Genomic DNA, 11,521 nt, shown 5'->3' on the forward strand with positions numbered 1-11,521 from the left:
TGGAGAATCACAGTTTAGGGATAGCCCAAGCAAAAAAAAAAAAAATGAAGTTCAGGAGATTTCATCTCAACCAATAGTTAAGGTAATACATTCCTATTAAACAGCTATGGGGAAGAACAATGGTTGGGCACAGCAATTCATGCTAGTCATCCAGCCTCTTGGGGAAGCATAAATAGGAGGACTCTTGTCCAAACTGGCCCTGGCATAAAGTGAGACCCTATCTCAATAACAACTAATGTGATGTGGGTGATGGTGGCTCAGGCTTGTAATCCTAGCTACTCAGGAAACTGAGATCTGAGTATTAAGGTTCGAAAGCCAGAAGGAAAGTCCACGACACTCTTAGTAGAGTACTGGGCTTAAGCAAAAAAGCTGAGGGACAGTATCCAGGTCCTGCGTTTGAAGCCCAGCAGTAGCATTAAAAAAAAAAGACAAACAATATAAAACAGGACTGGAAGATGGATACAAAGTCTGCTTAGTAAGTGTCAGGATCTGGTTTAAATTTAGTATCAAAAAAGGAGTTTTTTTTTACTTAAAACAAGATAAATAAGAAAATAATTCAGGTAAGCATATACAAAAGAATTTCTAAAGAGCTTTTTTTTTCTTTTGTGGTTCTGGAGACTGAATTTGGAGCCCCATTCCAACTGGGTTTTTGTTGTTGTTTTGTGGGGGTTTTTTCTTTTTAGGTTAGTCCTGGGGCTTGAACTCTGGGCCTAGGCGTTGACCCTCAGCTCTTCAGCTCAAGGAGAGTGCTCTACCACAGAGCCACAGAACTACTTCTAGTTTTCTAGTGGTTATTTGGAGATAAGAGTCTCAGACTTTCCTGCCCGGGCTGTATTTGAACCTCAATCCACAGATTTCAACCTCCTGAGTAGCTAGGATTACAGGCATGAGCCACTGGCGTTCGTCTGGCTGTTGTTGTTTTGAGACAGGGTCTTGTTATATGTAGCCCAGCCTCACCTTGAATCCAAGATCTTGTATCAACCTCCTGGCAAGATAAGTTTTAACTAATTGTGACCCAGAATATGCTGCTAATATTTTCACTTTGCATTCAAGTTACTTTTGAATAACCTTCATAGTTCAGAAGGCTGTCCAAAATACACATTAAACAATATCAGGTCACAACAGTGAGTCACAGCACACTATGGGAAATCTTACCATCCACTGCCACCAATACAGCAGTCCGACCTCTCCTTTCATGTTCAATCATGTAATCATCAACATCATTACTAATAACAAGACCATTTCTAATCATCCACTCCCGATTGCCAATGAGGACTTTGTACTGCTGTGTATTAACAGTATCTGAAAGAAAACACAGAAATAACATTGAACTCCTTTATCCCCTGCAGCCACCCTATGAAGGCAAGTTCCTATCTAACCTTGTAGTCACTACATTGTATTTTTTTGTAAAAGATGAGCTATAACTGTGATTCTCAACTTTTCTAGGAACAGACTCAGAGCACACAGAGCTGCCTTCACCTGAAATGCCCTTAGCACTGTCCCCATGTTCTTCAAGAACCAGTTCAGATGTCACTTTCTGCTGGCTGCCAGTGGCTCATATCTGCAATCCTAACTACTCAGAAGGCTGCTATGTGAGGATCATTGATTGGAACCAGCACAGGCAAGAAAATCTTTAAGACTCTTATTTACAGTTGACCACCTCCACTAAAAAAATGAAAACACCAAAAGTGCTAGATCCCAGTGGCTCATGCCTATAGTCCTAGCTACTAAGGAGGCCGAGATCTGAGATTCACAGTTTGAAGCTAGATTGAGCAGGAAATCTTTGTAAGACTCTTTTTTTTTTTTCTTTTTGGGTCCGGTCATGGGGCCTGAACTCTGGGCCTGGGCGCTGTCCCTCAGCTCTTCAGCTCAAGGCTAGCGCTCTACCACTTGAGCCACAGCGCCACTTCCGGCTTTTTTCTTTTTGCTTATGTGGTGCTAAGGAGTCGAACCCAGGGCCTCATGCATGCAAGGCAAACGCTCTACCACTGAGCCACCTTCCCAGCCCCAAGACTCTTTTTTAATTTTACTTTTTATTAAGTAATTGCACAAAGGAATTGCGATTTGACAAGGCAGTTTATGACTACAATTCATCTTGATCAGTGTCACCCCTTTCAACATTCTTTCCCATCCCTCCCATCCCACCCTTCCTTCACTTTTTAAAAATTTTTGTAGGATATACATTGAAGTCTTGACTGCAGTCTCCATCTCTTACCTCCAATTAACTACCAAAAAAAAGAGATATAAGTGGAGCTGTGGCTCAAGCGGTAGAATGCTAGCTAGCCTTGAGCACAAAAACTCAGGGACAGTGCCCAGACCCTGAGTTCAAGCACCAGGACAGGCACAAAAAATAAAATGTCACTTTCTTCTTAAGGTTCTCCTTTGTTCTTTCATAGTAATAGAAGCAACTGAATACGCAATTCCATTTGGTTGCAACATTAATTCAATTTGCAATTACATAGCAATTCAATTAAGTTGAAAATTACTTGTTGTCTACCAGTAGCCTAATGTGGTTAGGGGTAAACATGCAATCATACTGATGTTTCTCTCTGAGTCAAGACTGACTACACACACACATCCTGTCCTGGTGCTTGAACTCTTGAGCCTGGGCACTGTCCCTGGGTTCCTTTTGCTGAAGGCTTGTGCTCTACCAGTTGAGTCATAGAGCCACTTCCAGGTTTTTCTGTGATTAATTAGAGATAAGAGTCTCACCGGGTGGCTCAAGCCTATTATTCTAGCTATCCAAGAGGCTGAGATCTGAGGATCATTAGTCAAAGTCAGCCCGAGCAAGAAAGTCCATGAGACTTTTAAAAAATTATATATTTTTTAAAAAGAGAGCGGCTGGGGGATTTAGCCCAGCGGAAGGGCGCCCGCCCGGCGCGCGCAAGGCCCTGGGTTCGGTCCTCAGCCCTAGAAAAAAAAATATATAGAATACTGGAGTCTTTATTATACAGTTAACAGGCTACAGGCCACCAGTTGTTACAAAGGCCTGCAAGCATGCAAATACACATAACACAGCCAGGAAAATGCTAAAGAGGAAAGAAATAACGAACAATACCAGCAAGCCAATTCAGCTCTTGAGCTGAATTAGGATGCCATGATGATTGGAGAAGAGCTAGGAGACAGGACACAGGACACGATCACAGGGACAAACGTGGCATTGAGTCCAGCAGCTAGGCTGGTCTGGGCCTAAATAGGTCATTGCAGGGGGCAGATCCTCAGGATATTCCTAGTCCCAGGCACTAGACTGACAGATGTCCAGAGACTCCAATAAACCACTCAGAAAACCAGAAATGGTGCTATGGCTCAAGTACTGAGTGCTAGCCTTGAGCTGAAGAGCTGAGGGACAGTGCCCAGGCCCAGAGTTCAAACCCCATGACCAAAAAAAAAAGAGTCTCACGGACTTTCCTGCCTAGGCTGGCTTTGAACCACAATCCTCAGATCTCAGCCTCCTCAGTAGCTAGGATTACAACAGGTGTGGGCCACTGGCACCCAGAATGATGGACTTTAAGTGAAGCTTTGATGCTGTGACTATTCACTACACTTCACTAGTCTACTAGTTCTGTGTATCTTCTAGATGACTATGTCAAATCTCTCCTTTCCAGTCCTTAACTTCTCCTTCATTCTCATGCCAGAAAACAAAAATCAAGTCATCTCCCAGGCTACCTGTGTTTTCTGTATTCTTACATCCCACAGCCCCTTCTACTACATATTGACCCTGCTCCTTCTTTAACTACCAAAATGATTTTATTTTTGTCAATAACAACATGCATGACACTTAAATTATATCATTTTGTTAGTTTTGTTTTCATCAGTCTTGGGGCTTGAACTCAGGGCTTATGTACTGTCCCTAAGCTTTTGTGCTCAAGGCTAGCACTCTACCATTTTGAGCCACAACTCCACTTCTGGTTTGCTGGTGGTTCATTGGAGATAAGAGTCTCATGGATTTTCCTGCACAGGCTGCCTTTGAATTGTGATCCTCAAATCTCAGCCTCCTGAGTAGCCCGACTTGTTGGTTTCTTAAATATTTCTTAGATATACATTAAAAATATATATGTTGGAGCCAGGCACCGGTAGTTCACGCCTGTAATCCTAGCTACTCAGGAGGCTGAGATCTGAGGATAACGGTTCAAAGCCAGCCCGGGCAGAAAAGTTCATGAGACTCTTATCTTCTGCTAGAAAACTGGAAGTGGCGCTGTGGCTCAAGCAGTAGAGCGCTGGTCTTGAGGTGAAGAGCTGAGGGACAGCGCCCAAGACCAGAGTTCAAGCCCCACGACAAAAATAAATAAATACAAGAGAGAGAGAGAGAGAGAGAGTGAGTGTGTGTGTGAGTGTGTGAGTGTGGCTTAGTGGTAGAGTACTTGCCTAGCACGCATGAAGCCCTGGGTTCAATTCCTCAGCACCATATAAACAGAAAAGACTGGAAGTAGCCCTGTGGTTCAGTGATAGAGCACTAGCCTTGAGCTGAAGAGCTGAGGGACATTCCCAGGCCTCGAGTTCAAGCCCCACCACCAACAAAAAACAAAAACAAACATTTTTTTTGCCAGTCCTGGAGCTTGAATTCAGGGCCTGGGTACTGTTCCTGAGCTGCTTTTGCTCAAGGCTGGCACTCTACCACTTGAGCCACAGTGCCACTTCCAACTTTTTCTGTTTATGTGGTACTGAGGAACTGAACCCAGGGCTTCATGCATGCTAGGCAAGCACTCTACCACTGAGCCTCATTCCCAGCCTGTGATCTTTCATTTGGAATATGGCAACAGTCCACTCATCTCTCTGCCACTTCCCCTGCCCTCAGTTCCTACTTCCTCAGAGAACACAGAATAATATTTGAAAAACATTAAGTCAAGCTGAGCGCTGGTGTCTCACATCTGTATCTGAGCTATTCAAGAAGCTGAGATATGATGATCACAGTTCAACCAGCCTGGGTAGGAAAATCTATGAGACTCTTTAGTTAATCACCACTAAAGCTGGGAGTGGAGCACTAGCCTTAAAGGAAAAAAAAAAAAAAGCTCAAGGACCGCACTCAGGCCAAGTTCAAGTCCTAGGACAAGCACAAAAATGGTAACAGGGGGCTGGGAAGGTGGCTCAGTGGTAGAGCGCTTGCCTTGCACGCATGAGGCCCTGGGTTCAATTCCTCAGCACCACATAAGCAAAAAGAAAAAAGCCGGAAGTGGCGTTGTGGCTCAAGTGGTAGAGCCCTAGCCTTGAGCTGAAGAGCTGAGGGACAGCGCCCAGGCCCAGAGTTCAGGCCCCACGACTGGACCCCCCCAAAAAATGGTAACAGGACTAGGAAGGTGGCTCAGTGGTAGAGCGTTTGCCTCGCATGCATGAGGCCCTGGTTTCGATTCCTCAGCACATTAGCAGAAAAAGCTGGGAGTGGTGCCATGGCTCAAGTGGTAGAGCACTAGCCTTGAGCTGAAGAGCTAAGGGACAGCGCCCAGGCCCAGAGTTCAGATCCCATGACTGGCAAAAAAGAAAACAAAACAAAAACAAAACCATCCAGTCAAATACCAGCCCTCCACTATTCAAAACCCTGAAGTAGCTTCCCAACTCAGGGTAAAAAATTCAAAAATTTTGGCTGGACATCTAGCTTACAACAGAGCACTTGCTTAGTACATGCTAGGTTTTGGATTCGATCCCTAGCACTGAAAACCAACCAAAGAAAAAGACCAACTATTTTCAACATCCTTTCATGGGACCTAGATCAGCAATATGTGTGTCACATCATCTCTTCCTTTTCCTCCTCACTTAAGTCTGTTCTGGCCATGAAGTTCTTGCTGAGCAAGACTAGCACTCTACCGCTTGAGCCTTTTCTGTTTATATGGTACCGAGGAGTTGAAACCAGGGCTTCATGAATGCTAGGCAAGTACTCTCCCACTAAGCCACGTTCCTAGCCCCATAATCAATTATTACATAGCGTGCCTAGTAAATCACACAAATGAAGTACAGCTATTATTAAAGATAAGTAATTGCCTCTACCAGTTTACCACAGTCAGTGAACATGTCACTGAAGAGAGATGGAAGCTGGTTCTGGATAGATAGCACAAGGGTTCACAAGGTAGATGTAACTTGTGGATAAGGGCATTATACAGGGAAGCAGTAAATGGAATGATCTAATGGACAGGAAATAATGTACTATAAGGAGGAACTGTACATAGGAAGGTATGGATGGGACATACAACACAATACACATTGAGCACTGGAAAAAGACAAAACCGATACAGGGAGGCAGGAAATATAACTTGAGGAAGAGATCTTGTACCAAGCTCTGAAGGAGAAAGACCCATTAGATTGGGTTTTTTAACCAAGATCCATGGATGTGCTTCAGGACAGATGTCCTAAGACAAACATGTCATAAGTAGGCTCATAATTTTCAGCCCATTTCTCCAAAGGATCCATGATTCCAACATCGATTAAAATACACTATAAAATAAAGTCACTGATAAAGTACCATGACTGAATTTACCAGGTAACAAGATCACTCAGGCACAGAGGGGTGAGTCCATTGTATTCTGGGATGATAGGTCAGGATGGGGCCTATAAAACAATCATTGGCTAGAGCTATAGATTCTGGAGTGGTAGCAGAAGGATTTGTGGGAGAACAAGTGATGAGCATGAATGGAACTGAATAGAAGGTGAGTAAATAAAATGAGAAAAAAGATCAAAAACAGATTCCTGAGGATATACAATATTTGAGAGAAGTAAAAAGGAACTGAGTAAGAACTAAGGCCAGGTACCAGTGGCTCATGCCTATAACTCTAGCTACTCAGGAGAGTGAGATCTGAAGGTCCCCAGTTCAATCCCAACCCAAGTAGACAAATCCTCAAAAAAGCCGGGCGCTGGTGGCTCACGCCTGTAATCCTAGCTACTCAGGAGGCTGAGATCTGAGGATCTCGGTTCAAAGCCAGCCCGGGCAGGAAAGACCGTGAGACTCCTATCTCCAATAAACCACCAGAAAACCGGAAGTGGTGCTGTAGCTCAAGTGGTAGAGTGCTCAGAGTTCAAGCCCCACGACCGACAAAAAAAAAAAAAAACTAAGCAAAGAGCTCCAGACCCTGAGTTCAAGCCTCAGTACTGGCCCAAGAATGTTTTTGAAGGGAAGAGAACGATCATCATCAAATGCTAAGGGTGCAGACTAAAAAATGACCAGTAGAGGGGGCACTGAGGGCACAGTTCAGTAACAGAAAGAACAGCTTCAGTGGTGTGGATGGGTTAGAAGCCAGACTGCATGAACGGAAATGAGTGTGTAGCAACTAAGTGAATTTAATAATTTTAGAATATGCTATCTTGAATCTTATAGACAAAGGAAAAGAAAGAAAATAAAGGCTGAGTTTAGATGGGAATTAATGATTTCGGTAGAAGAAATATTCAGAAGAAGCTGCTACAAAAAGAGAACTCTGACAATCAAGAAGCAAGGAGCCGGGCGCTGGTGGCTCACGCCTGTAATCCTAGCTACTCAGGAGGCTAAGATCTGAGGACCGAGGTTCAAAGCCAGCCCAGGAAGGAAAGTCTGTGAGACTCTTATCTCCAATAAACCACCCAGAAAACTGGAAGTGTCGCTGTGGCTCAAGTGGTAGAGCACTTGCCTTGAGCTGAAGAGCTGAGGGACAGTGCCCAGGCCCAGGGTTCAAGCCCCACGACCAATAACAACAACAAAAAGAAGCAAGGAGACATGACAGAGGGAGGGAGGTCCCTGAGCAACTGAGAGAGGGTGGGGCTGGAGCAAACATGGAGAGGTGTGCCACGCAAGATGGGGGATACCTCTTCCCATGGAGAAGGAATGACTAAACAAAACAGAAAGAACACATGCGTGAGAAGTATAAATTTCTATATGAGAAGGTGATTTGCAGAGGGGCCTTGAGAGAGGTACACAGGATCTCTTGAAAGATACAAAAGGTTCAGAAGTTAGCTTGGTACTGGTGGCTCACGTCTATAATCCTAGGTATTCACGAAGCTGAGATTTGAGGATCACGGTACAAAGCCAGCCCCGGCAGGAAAGTCAATGCAACTCTTATCTCCAAGTAATCACCAGAAAACCAGAAATGCAGCTGTGACATAAAATGGTAGAGCACTAGTATTAAGCAAAAAAGCTTAGAGACAGTACCCAGGTCTTGAGTGCAAGCCCTAGGACTGGCACCAAATTTAATTAATGAATGAAAATTAAAAAATAACAGAGTGAGAGTTGTAGAGAGAAATACGAAATCATGAAGCATCTGCTAAGGGCAGCTCCCATCCCTCTATGGTGGTATGGGTGAGCACAGCTGGCAAATATTCCTGAGAAAAGTCATCAGGCAGCCTTGAATAAACCTGATTTGAGAGAATAAAATCAGGATGGCAAGTTTTGTTTCTTCTATAACAGTCCAAGGTTATCAAGTTAACTGATGATTCATAATTGGCACTACAAAGAAAATTAGCTTACTTGAGTATTGGGCATCAATGATCATAGAAGACGAAGTTGGCAGTTCATTACTTGAATCAATGTCAACAAGGGATGCATTTTTAATGTTATTTTCCTCTATCTTCCAGTTGTTCTTATGGATCAAGCCTTCAATATTGGTGACTTTGCAGCTAATGCCACAGCCTGGGACAACCTGGAAATCTGTACAGGTACCCAAGGTTTCAGTGTCCAGCTCCTAACAAACAGAAACAAATGGGAATAAGACTTCCTATGCTGCTCTGAAAATCCGAGGGCATCTATCAACAAGATCACAGATTGGATTACTTCTAGTGAACAGGAAACTTTAAACAAAATGATCACTAACCACTGCCCACTTGACAGTGGATGACTATAAAGAAACAGAGTGAGCATAACATTCAAAGTCATAGGACATCCCCAGAAGCCTTTGTTTTGATCTTACTCTCTCAATTTTTTTTTGGGGGGGGTCCTGGTTGTGGGGCCTGAACTCTGAGCCTGGGTGCTGTCCCTCAGCTCTTCAGCTCAAGGCTACCACGCTACCTCTTGAGCCACAGCACCACTTCCGGCTTTATTCTTTTTGATTATGTGATGCTGAGAAATCGAACCCAGGGCCTCATGCATGCAAGGCAAGCACTCTACCACTGAGCCACCTTCCCAGCCCTTACTCTCTCAATTTTATAGAACATATAGAAAGATGATGGATATTTTCTGCCCTTTCAAGTATGGAACCACAAGTCTGTTTTTGTTCTTGTATTTTTGTTTTTGTTTTTTAGTCAGTTGTAGGGCTTGAACTCAAGGCACTGGTCGTGGAGGTCTTTTGCTCAACGCTAGTGCTCTACCACTTTGAGCCACAGCTCTACTTCTGCCTTTCTTGTAGTTAATTGGAGATGAGTCTCACAGACTTCCTTGCCTCAGTTGGCTTTGAACTGAGATCCTCCTGAGAGAATTCTTGGGGCATTAGGGTTAGGGTTAAGGTTAGAGGGAGTTCTTGAGTTCAGGTGAGGGTTAGGGGATGGGTCAGCTTTAGGGACAAAATGAGTAACTAAGATTACAACCAGCCGTGGTGGCACATACTGGCAATCAATGAGGAAGATAAGGCAAGAGGATCACAAGTTTGAGACAACCTGGGCTACACCTTGGGGTTGGGGATTTAGCTCAGTAGAAAGCACTTGCCTGGTAAGTGCAAGGCCTTGAGTTCAGTCCTCAGCATTGAGGGGAGGGAGAACTAAGATTACAGGCATGGGCCACTGGCCCCAGTCAAATTGCTATATTTTAGTGTTAAATTAGTGTGAAATAATTAAGAATTTATACAGCTGGAAACAGTGGTTTGCACCTGTAATTGCCAGAGATACAGGGAAACACAAGTAGAAGGATCGTATCCCAGGACAGCCTGGGCATAAGCAGAGACTAGACATCAAAAATAACCAATAAAAAAGGGACTGAAGTATAGTTTAAGTAGTAGGAAATCTGCCTAGTAAGCTCAGGGTCTGGAGTTCAAGCCCTAGTACTGCAAAAGAGAGGAGAGAGGAGGGGGGGAGAGAGAAGGGGGGAAGAAGAAGAGAGAGAAGAACTTATATAAATCAATGAGAAACACACACACACACACACACACACACATACACACACACAAGAACCTTGTGAACAAACAAAGGATACTAATTAGTTGGAGAAAAAACAAATACAAATGTCAATCAATACATTAAAAGAAATTCAGGCCAAATGCTGGTACTCACACCTATAATCTTAGCTACTCAGGAGACTGAGATCTGAGACTCACAACTTGAAGTAAGCCAGGATAGACAAAACTGTGAGACACACTTGTCTCCAATTAACCAGAAAAAAAAGCCAGAAATGGAACTATGAATCAAGTGGTAGAGTGCCAACCCTGAGCAAAAAAAAAGCCAAGCAAAAGTTCCAGAGTTCAAGCCCCAGGATAAAAGAAAAAATACTCAAGGGCTGGGAATGTGGCCTAGTGGTTGAATGCTTGCCTAGCAAGCATGAAGCCCTGGGTTCAATTCCTTAGTACCACATACACAGAAAAAGCTAGAAGTGGCCCTGTGGCTCAAGTGTTAGTGCACTAACCTTGAGCTGAAGAGCTCAGGGACAGCACCCAGGCCCAGAGTTCAAGCCCTACAACCAACAAAAAAATTCAATTTTACTCAGAATTAAGGAAGTGCAAAGCAACTGTCAAAAGTAATTAAAAATAGCTGGGCACCAGTGGCTCACGCCTGTAATCCTAGCTACTCAGGAGACTGAGATCTGAGGATTACAGTTCAAAGCCAGCTTGGGCAGGAAAGTCCGTGAGACTCTTATCTCCAATAAACTACTAAGAAAACCGGAACTAGTGCTATGGCTCAAGTGGTAAAGCGCTAGCTTTGAGCTGAAGAGCTGAGGGAAAGCACCCAGGCCTAAAGTTCAAGCCCCACAACTGACCAAAAAAAGAAAAAGTAATGGGCTGTGAAGGTGGCTCAGTGGTAGGTGCTTGCCTTGCATGCATGAGGCCCTGGGTTCAATTCCTCAGCACCACATAAGCAGAAAAAAGCTGGAAGTGGCGCTGTGGCTCAAGTGGTAGAGCACTAACCTTGAGCTAAAGAGCTAAAGAGCTGAGCCCAGGCCCAGATTTCAGGCCTCATGACTGACCAAATGAAAAAAAAGAAAGAGTAATTAAAAATAAAGTGTTGAGAGAACAACAAGGGAAGGGGTAATAATGCTCAACAAGAAATGTACTTATTGCAAGTACAAGTCGTTATGTTGAAAACGAACTTTACAACTTTGGTGGGGGGCGGAGAGGATTGGGGGGGGATGGCAGAGGATGGCAAGGGATGGGAAGGGGAAACAAAGGAGGAGGCTACAATGCTTGATAAGAAATGTACTCATTATCTTACTCATGTAATTATAACCCCTCTGTACAGTATTTTCACAATAAAAATTTTTTTGAAAGATAATAAAAGAATAAAATTAAAAGGAAGAAAAAAAAGACATGTACTCATTGTCTTATGTAACTGTAACTCATCTATACAACATCTTTATAATAAAATAAAATTTAAAAAAAGAATGTAGAGGGCTGGGAAGGTGGCTCAGTGGTAGAGCACTTGCCTTGCATGC

General features: G+C 43.7%; 1 protein-coding gene across 1 annotated transcript in view; it reads right to left on the reverse strand.

Moving 5' to 3' along the window:
• Atp7a (ATPase, Cu++ transporting, alpha polypeptide) overlaps positions 1-11,521 on the reverse strand; it is a 122,433-nt gene that overhangs the window by 12,634 nt on the left and 98,278 nt on the right. The window contains exons 16-17 of the mRNA XM_013028901.1: positions 8,420-8,633; positions 1,156-1,302 (exon numbers count right to left, since the gene is read on the reverse strand). Coding sequence (XP_012884355.1) covers positions 1,156-1,302; positions 8,420-8,633 — 361 coding nt within the window. The remainder of the gene's footprint in view (positions 1-1,155; positions 1,303-8,419; positions 8,634-11,521) is intronic.

Source organism: Dipodomys ordii, unplaced genomic scaffold (assembly GCF_000151885.1).
Source record: "Dipodomys ordii isolate 6190 unplaced genomic scaffold, Dord_2.0 Scaffold116, whole genome shotgun sequence".
Taxonomy (NCBI): domain Eukaryota; kingdom Metazoa; phylum Chordata; class Mammalia; order Rodentia; family Heteromyidae; genus Dipodomys; species Dipodomys ordii.